Source organism: Bombina bombina, chromosome 3 (assembly GCF_027579735.1).
Source record: "Bombina bombina isolate aBomBom1 chromosome 3, aBomBom1.pri, whole genome shotgun sequence".
In the NCBI taxonomy this organism is placed as follows: domain Eukaryota; kingdom Metazoa; phylum Chordata; class Amphibia; order Anura; family Bombinatoridae; genus Bombina; species Bombina bombina.
In genome coordinates, this window is record NC_069501.1 from 1,107,955,492 (window position 1) to 1,107,976,103 (window position 20,612).

Here is a 20,612-nt window from a genome sequence, read left to right on the forward strand (position 1 = left end):
TATCTGAATGTGTTTTAATAATGTTTTAGCCTGAGGAAACAGCTTGTTTTAGCTGAGAAACGCGTCGCTTTTTAATAAAGATTTTTACAGAAATACACTTGCTTTTTGGACACCCTTTTTTATCATTTGTATGCTGCTAACTCTCTGGCACCTGAGAGGTATCTTGTTTTCATCTGGAGGGATCAGTCTACTGGGCGACTGTTTGGTTCCAGTCTGCAGTTTATGCACCTGCTGGTGCTTTGAATCTTGTAAGTAAGATTGCTCAATCTACCACTCGCTTGTCTAAACGTTACTGGGCTATGGTTTGCATTATTTGTGTTCATTCAGGAACCTGTTAATCACTACCATCAAGGACCACAATCTGACTCATGAAGTATACCAGTGAGCTGGACCACTGAGAGGCTCCAGTCTGCTTCATAAGCACCAATGGGTGCACCTCCTTTGTGAGTATTCAATCGCTATCTTGTGGATTTTAGTATCTGTTATCTGGCTGTACTAGGCCATGTTTGGCGCCTCTGTGTTTTATCTTGTTTCAGTTACCCATCTACCAGGAAGACCATCCTAAGACTGAGAGATGCCTACCTTGTCTTGGATCCATTTTTCTATTGGGACTGTATCAATATTACCCACTTGGACTTTATGTTGGTACATCTTATTATTTATGTATAAGCATATTTGTATATTCTACTAGTAACTATTTAGGTTTTCGATATTGCTTTAGCATTTGTTTGTTTGATACGCCTTAGGAGGCGCCCCCTATGGGTAGTAATACACACTGGTGTGCATTACACCCTCACTTTCCCATTTTCTATTATCTAGGTCATCAATAGGGGTGCTGTACTCCATTCCAGTGAATAGCTGTTCAGCTATAGGTCCAGTGTTAGTTCATTATTCTTCTGTTTACCAGCTTAATATAAGAACAGGTCAATTTTTTATCTATTGTACATCAACCTATATTATATTTCACTATAGGTTGTATATTGACATTATTATTAACCCATACACCCTTTATACATTGACTTAATTAGCCAGTTGCAATAAGCACTACTGTTGGTTAACCCAATTTAAAATGCTGTCAACTTCTGAAAGAGCTAACAAGAGGGCATGCATTGAACAGGCAGGCCCTATAGGGTCCAACCCACCACTGTCCTTACAGGCCTCTTTTAACAAACTAGAGGCACTGCTCAAAACAGAACACAGACACTGGTGGAACCTTGATACACTTAAAAAATATAAGAACAAAAATCAGATCCCTAGGGGACTTAGGATGTTCAAGAATTGCTCCTTCAAAAACAATGAAGGTGTCCTGAAAGAGTGGGAGAGTGCCCTTAACACCTGCTCTATGACCCTTATGGAGATTCTGATCAAACACAGACAGGTGTTGGTAGACGAAGTAGGCCTAGAAATTGATAATCTTCAAAAAGAAATAGATACACACAAATCATCACCTCAATTCGAAAATCTTAGAAAGAACACATATGATAAAGCTGATGAATACCAACAGCAAATCATCAACAATAAAAATAAGAAAATGGAGAGAGATGATGATGATTACTCCAAGGGCTTAGTCTACACATATAACCGTGTCAATAGGACCTTAAGACACAACGGCCAGAACAGACACTCCCATAATCAAGAGTATTATAATGAAGAAAAAAACAATAGGAGTGAAAAACAGATTGGAGTTAGGAGACCCCCTGGCCCTCCCTACAGGGATACTAATTCCCCATGGACCAACACTAATTTCACCCCGAATACATATAACCCTAATATGTCATATCATAAAACTTCTACACCGAGTTACCAATCACACAACAATTATGCGAACCCAAGGGGACACAATCAAAACCAACACTATCATAAGAATAGGGAACACCCTTCCACCTCTAATATGTATCCACCCACTTTTAACACTTACCAACAACATAATGAGGGAGCTTCTAATAGCCCAGGACCTAACCACCACAATACTTACAAGCAACAATCACATCGTAATACGATGGGATGTAATGATACTGACCAAAGATCACAGGAACACAGTATTGCACATCCCAACAGATATCAAGTCTTACACACCTTGGAGAATACAAATGGTGCAAATGGGAGTACTAACACCCCACAAATATCTTCTCCTTTTTTAGGGCCAGGTCACCCACATCAGGACCCTCCAGTATGGCAAGGCCATGGGGGCCCGTCCTTGCCCCAAAGACAAAAAAGACCATTCGGAAACGAGGATCTAGAGGTAAATCCATCACCCGCAAAAAGGAAAAACTAGACAAATACAAGAAGGGTATCTTTAACCTCTCATCCTATTCACTGTCGGATGAGGAGATTAGAGTTTTGGGGAGGGGCTTATCTTTTAGCCCATCTAACCAATTCAGCATGTATGAAATGTTTGTAGACATCAACAGTTATGTAAGAAAACTTTCATTACAGAAATACTTTGCTGAAAAAAAGCTCAAAGATGATTCTATGAGACCTATCACCACAGATCTAATGGATGCTCATCTTAGTGATGGTTGCCTGGTATACGAACCCAGCATGCTCATAGAAGATCTATATGATGGATACATTCATACCAATTTGAGGCCCAAATCCTCCTTTGTTCCTCCCAAGAGCAGTGGAAACCACATAGAGATATTTACCAACTTAGTGTTGGAAGATCTAGAAAAACTGGCCAAAAAGCAGAAAAAATTAAGATATAAAAACAATCTTAATTATAAAGAACAGAAAGCTTTGAACAGACTCATTAAAAGATCTGACCTTGTCATTAGACAGGCGGATAAGGGCGGGGCAATAGTCCTGCAGGACATGCAGGACTATCTGACTGAAGCTGACCGTATCCTTAATGACAAGGAGTATTATGAGGTGCTATGTGGGGATCCGACATCCAAGTATTATGACCTACTTCAGGGAATTTTACAAAAAGGCTTAGACATGGGTATTATTACCAAACTGGAAAGAGACTTTTGTCTCCCCAAATACCCTTGCACGGCCTTTTACTACCATCTGCCCAAGGTACATAAGGACCCCCTGAAACCACAAGGGAGACCTATCATTGCTGGGATAGGAAGTCTTACAGATTCCCTATCAGCATATATTGACCAGTTTTTACAAAAATTTGTTGTAACCCTACCCTCCCATATAAGGGACTCGTCTGACTTACTGATGAAGTTAAAAAACTTTACCTTTGATGATCAATGCTGGTGGATTACATGTGATGTTGGAGCTCTATACTCCAACATTCAACATGAATTAGGCATTAGAGCTGTGCGATCCTATCTGGAAGAGGATCAATACATGCCTGGTGAACAAGTAGATTTTTTGATCACACTGATTAGTTTCATATTGAAACATAATTATTTTCTTTACCAGAGCAAATATTACCTTCAAGTGAAGGGGACGGCCATGGGCACCCGGTTCGCTCCAAGTTTTGCTAACCTTTTTATGGGTAGTTTTGAACATCTGTATATCTACAATTCACAGTTTGGAGCGAACCTGGTGTTCTATGGCCGGTATATTGATGATCTCCTGTTCATCTTTAAAGGCACTGAGGATAATATCCGCAATTTTGTCACACATCTGAACAATAATAACTTTGGGATCTCTTTTACATATAACATCCAAAAGGAACAAATTGAATTTCTCGATTTAGTACTTGGTAGATCTCCAAATGGACAAATATCATCAAAAACCTTTTTCAAGAAAGTGGACTGTAACAGTTTTCTCCACTTTGAGAGCAACCATTATCATCAATGGAAAATGAATGTGCCTTACGGGCAATTTAAACGTATCAGGAGGAATTGTTCATCTATTGATGATTATGATACACAAGCCAGAATCATTGGCGAGAGATTTCTTGAAAAAGGCTATCCTCCAGACCTGATATCCAGGGAGATGGATAGGGTTAGGAAAGAAGATAGGTCGAGTTATTTCACTAATAAAGTTAAAAACCAAACTGCCTTTAAGGATACTAACCCCCCTCTCTTCATTACCAGATATAACTCTCACCATCTTGAAGTTAACAAAATACTCAAGAAACACTGGTCTATCCTTACCAATGATCCTTCCCTCAAGCTCATTTTGGGTGATAAACCCAAGGTAGTGTATAGGAGAGCCCCGACTTTAAAAACAGCTCTAGCCCCGAGTAAAATTGTCAGGGACAAATCCACCAACAATAAGTTATTCCCAGGTATTCCATGGGACACTAATAAACAGAAGCATATGGTCTCCAAATGTTTTAGAAAACGTTGTGGAATGTGCTCTTTCATATCACACAGAGTCTCATCGTTTACATCTTTTGTTACAGGAGAATCATTTGTGATCCAGAATCGTATGACATGTGAAACATCTTTTGTAATATATTTGCTTAGCTGCAAATGTGGGGTACAATACGTAGGTCGCACCTGCCGTAGGGTCAAAAAAAGATGGGGTGAACACTCCTACAATATAAAAAAATTATCTAAATCGCACAGTGTCTCAAGACACTGTCTGAATCTCCACAAGACACACAAAGACCCTATGAGGATCACACCCATAGAGATGATATCTAGATCTAATAAGGATGCCTTAATAACTCTTAGGAGAAGAGAATCCTTTTGGATCAAAAAATTAGTCACACTACAGCCGTATGGCTTAAACGAAAATTTAGACATGGCTTCTTTTTGATCCGACTTACATCAGAACACTCACCTCAAGAACATAACTAACAAGATTTTGCGACTGAGAATGAATAGGGAATATTCCTTTTTCCGTTTTATCACTAGGGAATAGATTTGCCTCTGCCTAACTCCAATTGGCACAAGAAGAGCACCCCTCTTTTGTATTCCTATCAGTTTTTTATTCCTTCCAGCTTTTTCTTTAGGGTGATTGACACTACTATGGACCATATAAGGTCCCATATTAACTATGCTCCAATAATGGATAGTTAATCCAGGCACTATTTTCCTGGGTTGTGTAATTCTTTATATTTAACTTTCAAGACAGTGCTGACGCATGGTTTGGGAAAGCAGACTTACTGTGCCAATCTCCCGCAACTAGAAGACTGTATCCTCACACTAGTGAGATGACTAGTGTTCCAATCTATCACTAGTTAGCTTAAATAACACTACCTATTATCACAAATATTGTTTGAATATACATTTGGACCAATAAGGCCATGGGTTAAGTAATACAATTTTTGTATCTGAACCCCATAACCCTAGTCCGGTAGGCAGGGCTCTGCTCTGGTGAGAGAGAGTCTTTCTACTTATATATTTTTACTTTCACTTTTTTGGTTAGAGAGAGTTCTTCCATTTCTAACTACATCTCCTATACCATATTATATTATATATATCAAGTCAATTGCATATCACATAAAGATTATCACTACCAAAATCGCCGTGTCATATTGGGCCATTTTTTTATACTTGAGCACAGCACTTAATATTCTTCCTAAGTAGCAATCATTACCATTCACACACCACTTACAGCACATCATATGTCATCACTAACACATGTATTTACAACATGCATCAGGTCTAACTACACATGTCATTTAGTTTAACACCTATACTCACCTCACATATCACCCTCTACCACCACGTTGGTAGATCGCCACAGCACAACTGCACATCACTTTATTTCCATCACCACATTATCACACCGTATTTCACATTATCTCACATTATTCACTCTAAACTTTTATTGCATCATGATTCACACAATATGATATTGAATCATCAATATATGATCACCAAGTATCAATTTTTTCACACAATCACATTTTATATATCGCTCTGAATTGAGCACTTACAAGATGCTTATCACAGTTACTAGTTTGTGTTATAGAGCTGCAGCTAGCGCTCTGTTTGAGAGTACAGGCGTCTCAGGCGCACATTGGATATAGTGGCCCCTGTAAAGTAGTTAGGATATTCTAAGGTGATTGGAGCTGACGGTTACGGTGGGAGTGTGGGCTGACCTCATCACACGCAAGATTGAGGCTGTGCGCTCAGCACATGTTGTGCTGACGCTGTGAGGCTAGCCCACCCCATCCACAAACACCTTCACAACTATTGGTTAAGTTCTCATGTTCCGGTTTTAGTCCACACCCATCTGCACATACTAATGTTGTGATTGGTGCTAGATTCTATTCTATACAATTAGTTGACACCCATATGTCGAGTCAATACTGTTCACAGCAGTAAAACCAGGAAAAATAACGAACATTCACTGAAACAGTGACAAAACAGACTGATCTATGAGGATCGCACATAAAATAGCCTCATACTTAGTGGGGGTAATATATATAGGTCTCAGCAAACAAACTTAGCTATTGTGCAGTCGACATCAGGAAGATTTGGGTCTGTATAAATAATTTGATATCTATTGTTATCTCCTGCTCTGACCGTATGACTAAGTTGTTCATTGTGTTTACATTTTATCAGAATATGGTAAGACTGACATTGTAGGCTGTATATAAATGTATAAAGCACGATGTTTGGGAAACATATCATTATATCATCAGTTGGTTCAAGCATACTTTTTAAAAAATATAGAATGCCATAGGAAATGAGAGCCTTGTTTTTAACAATGTTATATTTATGTTTATCATCACCAATCCACAATGATGATCTTATCACAATTATATGTACTCAGATGATGTCTTTAGTTTTTAGTATGGTCTGCTGAGGTTTTGGTATTTGCACTGAATTATGTCAGAGCTCCAGGTTGCCATACCAACCCTGCAGCAGACAGGTGCTAACACTTAATGACCATTAAGGTTTGAACAATCCGATTGGTTAATCAATAGGTTTAGGTTTGTATAAAGCAAGTGTTATCTGAATGTGTTTTAATAATGTTTTAGCCTGAGGAAACAGCTTGTTTTAGCTGAGAAACGCGTCGCTTTTTAATAAAGATTTTTACAGAAATACACTTGCTTTTTGGACACCCTTTTTTATCATTTTTATGCTGCTAACTCTCTGGCACCTGAGAGGTATCTTGTTTTCATCTGGAGGGATCAGTCTACTGGGCGACTGTTTGGTTCCAGTCTGCAGTTTATGCACCTGCTGGTGCTTTGAATCTTGTAAGTAAGATTGCTCAATCTACCACTCGCTTGTCTAAACGTTACTGGGCTATGGTTTGCATTATTTGTGTTCATTCAGGAACCTGTTAATCACTACCATCAAGGACCACAATCTGACTCATGAAGTATACCAGTGAGCTGGACCACTGAGAGGCTCCAGTCTGCTTCATAAGCACCAATGGGTGCACCTCCTTTGTGAGTATTCAATCGCTATCTTGTGGATTTTAGTATCTGTTATCTGGCTGTACTAGGCCATGTTTGGCGCCTCTGTGTTTTATCTTGTTTCAGTTACCCATCTACCAGGAAGACCATCCTAAGACTGAGAGCTGCCTACCTTGTCTTGGATCCATTTTTCTATTGGGACTGTATCAATATTACCCACTTGGACTTTATGTTGGTACATCTTATTATTTATGTATAAGCATATTTGTATATTCTACTAGTAACTATTTAGGTTTTCGATATTGCTTTAGCATTTGTTTGTTTGATACGCCTTAGGAGGCGCCCCCTATGGGTAGTAATACACACTGGTGTGCATTACACCCTCACTTTCCCATTTTCTATTAACAGGCAATCTAGCAATTATAATAATTTTTCAAAAGTTAGTGGCAAGTTCTTTTTAAGGAACAGAAGCATCTCTGTATGTTCAGCTATACGTCTGTTTCTGCTATCAGTAATGTCGTTTGATGCTAAGCTGAACAGTCTTTCACTTTCAGCACTACTGCATGGGGCAAAAAAGATAATTTTGGGCCATTTTAGCCAGAGCTGGAAATCTCAGTTTATTATCTGCCCAGTACTTCAGGGGTTTGTCTGAACGAGGTACAGTGATCTCTCTTACAATAATACAATACAACAGCAATTTGTATTGGCCGAACAGAAGTGAACCATTTTTAGTTGAGTCTCCACTACAGCTTAAAATTAAATGGGAACTTGCAGTTTAAAAGAACGCCACAAGATAGCGTATGGGTAGGAAGTCGAGGTATCGGTATACGTATCGGTGCATTTGCATGAGTATAAGTACTCGTGCAAATACTAGTATTGGTATCGGTGCAACCCTAGTTTTATTTTACAATCTAAAGGTGTTGACTGTCTCTTTAATAATCATTTGGGTGCCAGGATAACTTAGTCTGTATAGAGATATATGGGCTTATCCAAAGCATCACTGATCTGGTCCTATTTAACATGAGCAGTGTCTGTCAGTCACATAATGAATGGTACTTACCTGATCTTCCTGATAATGTTCACAGAAACATTACACTTACAATCAGTAAACAGATATCAGATGGAAATAATCTAGGTAAGTAGTGAGATGGGATCCAGGATATCAAAGAAACCTAAATCTCTTATCAACAGCCCAACTAATACCCTCTGCATTTAAAGGGAAGTTAAACTCACAACATATCACATATTACTCACCCGTAGAAAATGAAATAGGGGTTAAACGCATAATTAAAGCCATCTCCAGAGCAGCAATGCACTACAGGGAGCTCAACACACTTGGAGAATATATGACAAGACACATATTGCATAGCCACCTCTCACCAGCTAGCTCCCAGTAGTGCATTGCTGTTTCTGAAACTACCTAGGTATCATATTCAACAAAGGATACCACAAGAACAAAGTAAATTTGATAATCTATTTAAAATGAAAAGTCTCTTAAAATTGAATCCTCTCTCTCACTGGTTTTCAAACCTGTCCTCAGGCCTAACCAACAGAGCACATTTTCAGGATTACTTTGGGTGAGTGCAGGTAAGTGAGTATTTCACCTGTGCTCTAGTTCACAAATGCTCAAAATGTGACCTGTTAGGGAAGCCAACATATTAGTTATAATGTATTTTTACTAACATAAGTTTACATTATATACATTGTACTCACCAGTGGCTCTGCCATTATAATCCGGATCTTCCTTTCTGCTTGTGTTGTAAAATTTGCAAATAAGCTCTTGAGTATATATTCACCAGGTTTGCTGTCTGGGTCGATGTTAATAGGCAACATGCTTGGTGGTCCTTTTTCTCTTTGCGTGCTTGAAACTGGTTGCACTGGCGGTTTGATATAGCCGTTGCCAACAGGAGAAGCTGGACACAAGACAAAAAGAAAATGGTCATTTTTAAAAACTTAAACAAAAACTAAGTTCATCAAATTAGAACATTTCTTTGTGCATCAGAGAGACAAAAATCTTTATATTGTTTTGTAACAAGCAAATAACCCCTCACCAAAAAAATCAGACAGGTACAAGAAACTATATTAATTTAGTAAAATAATTAACATTATACAATTATTTGATACAAAGTTAATAAATTAAAGAGTTTTTATTACCAGCATCGTTATTTTTTTCATTGTGCTGAATAGAGATAATAACAAACTCAGTAAGAAGTTTGAAAACAAATAACCTCTGCACTTAATAAACTTACCAGTAAGGGTCTTCTGTTCATAAAAGGGACAGTCTATTCCAGACTTTTTTGTGTTTAAAAAGATAGATGATCCCACCCATTCCCCAGTTTTGCATAACCAAGACAGTTATATTAATACACTTTCTACCTCTGTCATTACCTTGTATCTAAGCCTCTGCAGACGGACCCTTATTTCAGTTCTTTTGACAGACTTGCATTTTAGCCAATCAGTGCTGACTCCTAGGTAACTCCACAAGGTAAAAAGTGTATTAATATAGCTACAGCATTGTGAGATTATATAGAAACCGACCATCAATTTTGAAATGTGTGTGTGTGTATATATATATATATATATATATATATCTATCTCTATCTATCTATCTATCTATCTATCTATCTATATATATATATATATATATATATATATATATATATGTATGTATGAACTAATTTACCCTGAATATCCGAAACGAAAATTTTATCTGAAATGAAATGATCTTCTCTGCACATCTCCAGTAAGTATATTCTAGCAGGTGGTGTTTCTCTTCTAGTATGTTAAACTATATGTTCTAAGTTGCAGTCCCAAACACACACACACACACACACACAAAAGGGGGTAGGGAGAAGGAAAAAAGAAGTAAATAAAGTGGCTAGAATTAGGGAGGAAAAGAGGGTCTAGCTGGAAGGAATTCCCACTGCAGCAAACTGAAACATCAACATAGCAGCTATACATAGCCCCACATCCAGCAGCAAGATATAGGGCACAATTAGCAGTAACCTGTTGGTGTTTCCATGTTTCAAGCATTAACTCGTGAATTTCTTTAGTGCTACTTTTAAGATGATGGCATCTCTCCAGTTCTAGAAAGGTATCAACTTGCACTTTTTCCATTTTGCAACTGTATAGACAGTAGCTGTTTTCCAGTGTCTAGATATCAAGGTTTTGATGCTTTTCAACATTATGTATATCAAGATTTGCATTGCCTTAAATTTCAATTTGGGAAATGAAGAGAACAATAAGATTTTAGGGTTTAGTAGCTCCAACAATACTGCTCATTACACTGATGTCCTCTGACCAAAACGAGTTCAAGAAAGTACAACTCCAACAAATGTGTATAAGAGTTCCTTCTTGTCCACATCACCTCTAGCAATTGCTATTTGAATTACTATACATTTTATTTAATCTGCTAGGGGTGAAGTACCACAATGTCAAAAATGTTAAATAAGTCTTTGAACTTTGTTAGAGATATAGGCCATTATAGTTAAAAAATAAAATAAAAATACATTCCATTCCTTTAATGTAAACTCATCTCCCATTTCGCTATCCCAGAGTTTGGTGTTTATGGGAAGCATATTAGCCTCTGGCAACAAAAATAACATAAAAAATATAGAGTGCATGTTTCTCAAATGCGGTCAATGGACGAGATAAGTGTAGTTTGCTGGGGTGTGTTGCTGAAGTGCCTGATCTGTGTGTAGGAAAACCTAGCATCCCTTTCTTTATGTGAAAACCCATGTCAAGCGTTTTTTCTCATCACACCAGGGAACTGATAGGTTAAGGGACATTAAACATAAACTACATGATTATGAACCTTCAAATATAACTATAAGTTATATTGAAAACTCCAGACCTCCCCTATCTTTGGGCAGGTATAGTGTACGTTTGGCTATTCTAGGCCTTATAACCTGCCAAATGTTTTGTTCCAGAGTAGACTGGAATCTTTGCATGAAAGTGTGAGATAACGGTAATGGCGTAGTTTGTAATATATACAAGATTCTAGGGAGGACGTTTATTTTTATTACACTTATCCTTCCAAGCCATGAAATAGAATTGTTTTTCCAATCTGCAAGTTCCTAAACTATGGCATTTTTGATGGATTTGTAGTTAGCATTAAATAATTCTTGCTGGTCAGATGAAAGAAATACTCCCAAATATTTCATTTTAGATTTTCGTTATAGTAAGGGACAATCTACCATGATCTGAGCTAGTGTTCTTGGGTTAATGGAAATATTTAGTATTTCAGCCTTTGTCAGATTAAGTTGGAAATTTAAAACAGACTCATATTCCTTAAACCCTAGTGAAAGTCATTAGCATTTCGTTTGCGCACATTTCCAACTTGTGCTCAGAACCTCCAACAGAAATCCCTGTTATGTGAGGGTCTTTGTGAATTTTAAGGGCAAGGATTTCAACAGAAAAAACGAATAGTATTGGGGACAAGGAGCATCTTTGTCTAGCGCAATTATGGATTTCCAGCTTTTCAGATAGCAAACCATTCACTTTTACCTTGACAGTTGTTGAAAAAAACAGGTCAATAAATGTGCCACTGAATCTCATATGATGCATACCCATCTAAGAAATATCCTGTTAACCCGATCAAATGCCTTGTCAGAGACTGTGGATAGTAAGGCTAAGGTGATATTTTTATTTTTAGCAAATGAGAGGAGTTGAATAGTCTTTAAGATATTATCCCTTTCTCCTCTCCTGGATACAAAGCCGACCTATCTCAAGCTAGATCAGTTTGGGTAAGAATCTGTTTATACTCATGGCCAATATCTTGGCAAAGATTTTTATGTCAGGGGTTGAGTAAGGATATAGGGCAAAAGTTTTCGGGTTTAATTGGGGGTTTGCTGGCTTTAGGAAGCACAGTATTGTGTGCTTCCTCCATTTTCAAGTAAAGGGTTAAATAAGTGTAAACGGTGTGGCATAAAAAGTTTATAATATTTGATACTTAGACCATCTGGGCCCTGGGGCATTTGCCATTAGGCTTGCATAACTTCCTCTTCCATTAGTGGCCTGAGCTTGGCAGCCATTTCAAAGTGGCCTTTCTCTTTGTGATTATTGATGTTGTAAAGAGATACATAGTATTGTTTGAAAACTTCTGCTAATGCCCTACTATCTTTGGGTAATTTTCCTTCTTTATCTTTTATAGAGTGTATAAAGGATTTCAATTGGTGGTGTCTTAAGGCCTTAGTCAATAAGGAATCAGTTTTGTCTCTATGTTTAAAATATTGTTTCAGGTACAGTCATTTCTATTGAATCTCCTTCAACAGGTGAGATTTGAGATTCTCCCTAGCAGTATCTTTCTTATGTTCAAAGATCTATTTTTTTTATACTACATTATTTTTCCACTGGTGTCCCTTTCTTACCATGTGTTTAATTTGCACAAAGTGTCACAAGGTAGAGTCCAGTACAAAATTACTCTCCAGTATCTACACAGTGTTTGTGCATTCACACATCTAAACACTTCATTATCTAAAGCAGCCTGCATCAAGCTCAAGCAATAGAGGACTTGCATTCTACATTCAGTCTGTACACAAAGACCTAAGCACTGAAATAATGCAAAGCGATACAGTCTTTATTCCTTTCTATTTTCTCGGCTGAGCTTCAGCTTCCCATTTTATATTTTATAAGTTGATTATATATATATAGTTATTGTTTGTCTTTGTTGCACTTTGTACTTATACCTCAAAAGCACAGAAGCAGGCCTCCTCAATTTATGAACTTGGTAGATAGATGGAAATCTTGTAGGTATTTTGCATTGGTCATGAATTTAGTGCACAATATCATCTAATTAGACAGTGCTTTTCTCAAAAACCAAATACTTTGTACCAGACGCCACTGAACACGGACAGGGTAAGCTGCAATCATACATTTCTTTTCAAGCTGCATAAAAGAAAGCAAATACCAGTGCTGTTTTTCCAAGCATGAGATTTCATAACTCAGATTTTCAGGCCAGTGGCCAGAACAGGCTTAGCATTTGATCAAAGTGACACGGTACATCTTGTGGAAAAGTGAAGGCTTTGTTTGACTTTGCCCTCTGTGTCAGCTGGGTCATGGTTGTGTATTGGTGTCAATTCTGGGCACAATTGCTCCCCTGCCACTTGGTTTCTGGTAAGGATCCTTGTGCAATTATTATGCACAGTAAGACCGAAGGGCAAAATAATTATAAAAAACTGGATGAATATAAGCAAGTGGTGTAGTAAGTTTTAACTCTACCCTAAGTAAAAACTTCTCCCCCCACCAAACCACCCTACACCCAACAACACCCCCAACAACTTAAAGGATTACTAACTTTAGTTTTTTGCTTCCAAAACGGACCACAGATTTAATATCTCATACATAAATCCAATCTAATTTACCTTCTTTTATACTCCAACGATGCTGATAATCGTAATAAAATATAATTTTATATTTTAGGCATGACATCACTTCATTCAACCCTCAAATATCGGCCGTACATGGTATAAATCAATTTCCAATCGTATGGCGAGTTTATGAATATAATTAGCTTGAGAGTTTGTCATCCTGCGCATGAGCAATCGGATCGGTTCATTCGCACATGCGCAGATTGCCGCACTGATGCCAAAATTACACACAGTAATTTATATCACGCATGCGCATTTGAAAGGGGTCTACTACATCCAGAACAGACTTTAAGACAGTGACGTATTCAATGACATTGCACTAGCTTGCGCATCTCTGAAAACTGACGCCATGTTCCAACCTGTGTTGTCAGCCCTGATTGGACAAACGAAAAAGCTACCAATGAAGTGGGTTTGGAATGTGTTAAAAATTTGGGGGCACATTGTTGCAAAACGGTAAGTATTTGAAACGGATAGGGAATTGTAAAGGTCTTTCTTTTCGTAGGTTCTTTGCATTTGTAAATCTTTTTTTTTTTTTTTTGCCTTCAGTGTCCCTTTAAACTCATATTTCCCTCATAGATTTCTCGCAACCAGAGGCCAGTGACACATAGAGGGGGCATGCGCCACACATGAGGGTATCAATAATCTGTAATAATATCAACACTTAATATTTTAGGAGAACACAGAAGTGAGAAGGCATCATGCCAGAGAGCTAAATTTACTGTTCCATCCCTACAATCTGCTGTCCTAGGTACAGCCCTTGTTGGCCTATACATAATACACCCCTGCCACAAACAAGGATAGTGAGAGAAATCAACTATCCTTAGGCTTGCATTTGAATGTCAGGTTGTCATTGACAAAACATTATACTGTTCAACTACAGTAGTATGCTACAAACAAACTCTACATACAGTACCCGTGCTTTATTGCCAATCCATTTCCTATAATGGTTACACTAAAAGTAACTATATCACACATTTCCTGCTGTACTAGGCAGCATTTCTTTGCTTATTTTGGTCCAGCGCAGAGTTTTTAGTTTGCAGCATTACATTATCAGAAGTGGAACGTCCGTGTCACAAACAGATTAAAAACAGCCCTTTTGATCATTGCTAAATGTGTTCAATGAACGCAGGAAGCGTCAGCGAATAAACAGAATAGTTCCAGCTTTGATTTACTAAAGCGAGCGAGTAATGTAACACATTAATATTAAGATTCAATATTCTGCTTTCAAAATTATCCTACAAATAAGTAAACTAGGTACAGATTTCCATGTTAAATGCTGTTTGCATTAAGACCATTTTTATCAAATTGTATATAAAATTTAAAGCAAGGCATCATTCCCAAAGTTTACTTCATCACTTTACATAAAATATTTCAACCTATGGGACTTCTACCAAACAGGAAACAGATGTTTGAGCACAACTGATACTCAAGGAACAGTTGCTTATTGGATGGCACGGACAATTACTGAGTTTGTGGTAAAGACACATTTCTATTGTTTAGTAAGCATGTTCCATAAAGGTTCCAAAAACAAATTATTTCCTAATCCCCTCTTTTAGACGCAATAATTAATCATTTAAGTTAAATATCCTTGATTTTAAAGCGATATTCTGGTCAAAATTGAAATGCAAATAAATTAATTACATCTTTGAATAGAAACATATTTACAATATACAATTATTGGCAAAAATGATTGTAGTAAAACATAAGTTATTACTGTTTTAGTGTTGGCATTTTTCTCTGTACATGCATGTGAATTATAGCTAGATATTCTTAGTGCATCAGCATTTTAAATAATGCAACTGCTCAGAAAGCCAGTGGTGCATGCATCGTGTCAGCCGTGATACAAATTGAATCATTACCAGATGATACAGCCCCTTAGGCTATCTGAGCAAGTACTGGGTTAAAAATGCTGGTGCACGGAACATATTTAAAGGGGCATAAAACACAAAAAAAATATTTCATGATTTAGATAGTGTGTAAAAGTCTTAAAAAACCTTCATTTTACTGTTTTTTACTTTGTTCTTTTTTGAAAAGCAGCTAGGAATGAGGAGTGAGCACATGACTGGAGCAATATATGGCAACAGTTTTATAACTATGTTATACATTTGCAAGAACAGTAGCTGGCAGCAATGTTTCCTGTCATGTAATGCTCCAGAAAAGTGCCCGCTACCTATCTAGTTATCTCTTCAACAAAGAATACCATGAGAAAGAAGTAACTGACAATAGAAGTACAGGTAGCCCTCAGTTTACGCCGGGGTTAGGTTCCAGAAGAAATGGTTGTAAATCGAAAGCGTTGTAAATTGAAACCCAGTTTATAATGTAAGTCAATGGGAAGTGAGGGAGATAGGTTCCAGGCCCCTCTCAAAATTGTCATAAGTAACACCCAATGCATTATTTTTAAAGCTTTGAAATGAAGACTTTAAATGCTAAACAGCATTATAAACCTAATAAAATAATCACACAACACAGAATATATAATTAAACTAAGTTAAATGAACAAAAACATTTGCTAAACAGCATTGTAAACCTAATAAAATAATCACACAACGCAGACTGCACTTGCATTTTTCTGCAAACAGTTCTTTCTATGCATTCCAATCTGAACTGATTTTATAGACAGGAAGATCTTGTTCAGGTCTGGTTAACTGATTAATTTCAGTTTGCTTGGCTTTGCTGCAACACAAGCGGACAGCTCCACCTACTGGGTATTTTAATCAATGCACTGCTTCTCAATGCTTTTCAATAGCAGTCACATGACTGGAAAAAAGGTTGTTATTCTGAAACGGTGCAAATTGAACCGTTGTAAACCAAGGGCCACCTGTATAGTGAAAAAAAAAATGTTAAATTTTTTTTTTTTTTACAAATTCTACACTACATCTGAATCGCGAAAGAAAAACTTTATAAATGCATCATATACAACAACTTCCAATTTGGAGGGAAAAAAAAGTATTAATTTGTTATAATGGGAATATTTTTGCAGCATTGTATCTTTCTTCAATTAAAGGGTCATAAAAGTGACTCTTTGATCTACGGAAAATGCATTAAAAACAAAAAAGTCTCAGGTATTTTTCACTGCTTTGTAGCTTTGCTTTCATAGTATCATTTTTTGATTGGCTGCGCACATACCTGCCGCCAATCTGGAGCCAATACAAAGGGCACATAATAGCACTTATAGCAAGCAAGCAGTCATAGATTAGGTTTCATTGCAATTTCACAATATATCTATTATTTTGTAAATGTAATTTAGTTATGGAGAAAATGATGCACAATTTACATACAGAAAAAATAATTTAGAACTTCTATAAACTTACATATTTATATTGCATTAATGCCAGCAAATCCCATTACAATAACAGCTACTTTGAAGAAATTAAAATAGCATTTTTATTGCAAAGAACTAAATAAACCGTTGATGTCTGTTGAATCTACAAATGGAAATGTACTAGTATTTCTATAGTAGAGACCTGCTAGAATTTATTTGTCTCACCTCAGAAACAAAACTATATAGAAAAACTGCTCAACAATATATGTTAATATAACGAGGCACAGTGAGTCTCAATTTTGTATATTCTCACAGCTAATAGCATATATTATTACTTACAAAGGTGCATTTTAAAGGGACATTAAATGCTCAAATTATGATATCAAATGTTTCATTATATGAAGTAATAACAATAATTTTGCTATGTTCTTTCATTATTTATTCCGTCCCATTTCACTGTAATTTAAAGGGACATTAAATACTCAAATTATGATATAAAATGTTTCATTATATGAAGTAAAAATAATAATTTTGCTATGTTCTTTCATTATTTATTCCGTCCCATTTCACTGTAATTTAAAGGGACATTCCAGTCAAAATTTAAATGCAGTTAGATGAATTCCACCTTTGAATAGAAACATGTTTGTAATATACAAGTATTGTCAATAATGCTTCTAGTTAAAGTTATCACTGTGTTAGTGTTAACATTTTTTCACGTGCATGCGAAGCATAGCTAGATATTGTCAGAACTCAAACATTTCAAATACTGCAGCTGCGCAGAGCACCAGTGGGGCTTGTATCATATCAGCAATTAACAAATTGAGTCATTAACAGACGGTAGACGCATCTTAGGCTCTCTGAGCAAGCGCTGTGTCTAAAATGCTGGTGCATGGTGCATACTTAAATACACTTTTGAAATAGCTATAGCATTTAGAAACATTTTTTCTAATACATGTATATCACAAAAATGCTTCTACTAAAAAAATTAAATGATTCCACGTCGATTCCAGTTTTGGCTGGAATGTCCCTTTAATTCAGGAAATTGTAGGCTCCAGGTTTTAAACTGCTTCATTCCACACAGTCATTGACTGCACACTTTAGTGACCCATTTATAACTGTCTCTGATTGGCCTCAGCAGAGAAGGAAACCTAGGTTACAACATGGCAAGCTTGCGGTAACAATAACCAGCCACTTGTAATGTAACAGAAATAATTTATAATCATTTCCCCTGAACTTTTCTAACGTTTCATCAATAGTTTGAGAACAAGATGACTAGGGGCATTTTAAATATAAATATTTGTTATCAAACAATTCTACGTAACAATATATTTTTAAAAACAAAAAAATAATCATTCTTACGCTTAATAATAAAAAATAAGTCTGACTGTGAAAATTGAAATATACTGTAATTGATTTATCAAAAGATATCAAAAAGATAATATACTTTTGATAAATATAATCTATTTTGCAGTTTCAAATGAAAAATTAACCTTACATTTTTATAAACAGAATTTAATTCAGTTTCTAAACTCTACGGCTTTTAATGTAAAGGAACCACTTTACTACCATATATAAAAGTAAACCTTTGTTCAGTTTACCTAGGTATCTCTTCAACACAGAATATTATGGATACAAAGCAAATTTGATAAAAGAAGTAAATTGGAAACATTTTAAAAATGATTTGCTCTGTCGAAGTCATAAAAGAACAATTTTAGGTTTCATAGCCCTTTAAAAGAACATCTGAAATTTTGTTTGCCCATGCCTTACAGCCAATGAGAAACATACGACTGCCGCATAGACCCTGTATAGTGCCTGCTTCCAGACCTATTCATCGCTAGTAGTAATGCATGAAAACAATGTTGATGCGCAACCCGCAACCTACTAGTTAAAGTAAGTAGCTTCTCCAGACAGCTTAGCTATGCTATTCATTTTGCTTATTTTTGAAAATTATTTTAAAATTTGCTAGCAATTTTTAAACATTTTTTATGCAAACTATTTTGAATTAAATTAGCCCTTTTAGGATATGCACAGATCTCAACCTGTTTTATGTTAATTTAAAGAAACATTTTAAGAAAAGGAACTGGATGCTTACAGATAAGTTCCACTTCGTTCTTAATGTACATTAAACTGTTGTAACTTACAAAGAGTAACCAATAATATTGCACCTGACTTAGCCAATAGGCCGACTGTTCACAGACCATTTAATTTATCTCTCAGGGATTTAGCTTCCTGTAATAGCTTAGCCAGGGCTTGAAGCGTGCCAAGACAGTGATTGAGAATCACCCATATAGATATGTAATAAATAATTACTACTTACCAAGTCCCTTTATGAAACTGACAACGCCAGACCTTCCCCAGCAAGCTGCAGAGGTCTCCATAAGGCTGAGGTACGTTACGAAGCTCTTCTACCAAATACGTCTCTGCTTACAGAACATTTTAGTACAGTACCTAATACATAATTATGTTTTCTTTTTGCTGTATTTCCTTTTTTTTTTTTTTTTAAAGAGCCTCTATTTCAAGGAAAAGGCCCCATGAGGGATTCTGCGCCTATGTACAACAGCATGCTCACTGTTTTTAAGCAGACGTATGAAAGGGGTCATTTTTAGCTTCCCTGTGTGATCACAACTACAACTTGCAGATGGTCTATATATATCCAAGGGTACGTGCACTGCTGACAGATATCAGTAGAAGGGTGCCGAGCTTTCTCCAAAAACATGACACCGAGCAATGCAGAGCACTATAAACAAGCGCACATTCCGAAAACTGATTATCAGCTGATAGCAAAAAAGGCTTTTAGAAAACATTTAGTCAAATATTAAGAACACAGAGATAAGATACAGCAAATATTAAAGGAATGCTAACACCACTTCGGCTTTCAAAATAAATAACAAGAGACAGACATATTTCAAATATACTTGTGACCCATTACATTTTTGCCAACCTAAGCTTTCATTTTCCAAAAAAAGAAGCCAGAGCAAATTATTTAAATGTGCTGAAGTTATTCAGAATAACAGCATCAAGCTTATCACAGTTCATACATTTTAAATATTTGTCTTCATAATAAATATGAGCCATCTTGACCTTCTGATGTTGCAAGGAACCACTGCTGCAGTTTATCACAGGTGCTGAACATTGAACTATTACTAAATTATTGCTAGAATTTTCTTGTATCCAGGATCTGAAATGTTCTACAATTTTCACTGTTAAGCAGTAACTTTACTTTGCGGAAAAACATTGGGCTAGATTATGAGTGGCGCGCTGTTGCGCGTGCGCAATAAGGGGTTTATCGTGACTTTGTGCGCGTAGGAAGTAGCATGCTTAGTACAGGTTGAAAGTAAACGTGTACTTGAGCGCAATTGAATTTAACATGCATTGGGATAGCGTGACTTCAGAGCTCTGGTTAACAGTTACTCAAGACAAAAAAGTTGCACAAAACACATCAAAAATACATTTAAAAGTTGATAAAAATTATATTTAAAAAAATTGCATAAAAAAGTTAAAGGGCAAAAAGATATGAGGTCTCAGGCCTGCAGAGGGCTTTAACCTAGAGATACATACATATGTTTAAATGTATATATATATATCGGATTAAAAATTTTAAGTCCTAAGCTACTAGCCAGGACAAAATGTTACACGCCACTTCTAATCCCACCCACACCACATCCACACTAATTCACCCCCTCTTTGCATATGTTTACCCATTGTGAAACATTTTGTAATATTGTTTTTATTTTATACCATAGCAAATGAAAAAATG

At 36.5% G+C, this 20,612-nt stretch overlaps 1 protein-coding gene across 4 annotated transcripts in view; it reads right to left on the minus strand.

Annotated features, from left to right (window-relative positions):
• The window catches only part of FRY (FRY microtubule binding protein), a 549,698-nt gene that overhangs the window by 344,249 nt on the left and 184,837 nt on the right, over positions 1–20,612 (minus strand). For 3 of the 4 annotated variants that reach the window (XM_053708466.1, XM_053708462.1, XM_053708463.1), the window contains exon 2: positions 8,939–9,138. In XM_053708466.1, the coding sequence (XP_053564441.1) occupies positions 8,939–9,138 (200 nt within the window). Of the gene's footprint in view, positions 1–8,938; positions 9,139–19,172; positions 19,463–20,612 lie in introns of those variants that run through there. The other variant, XM_053708464.1, reaches the window with a different exon arrangement.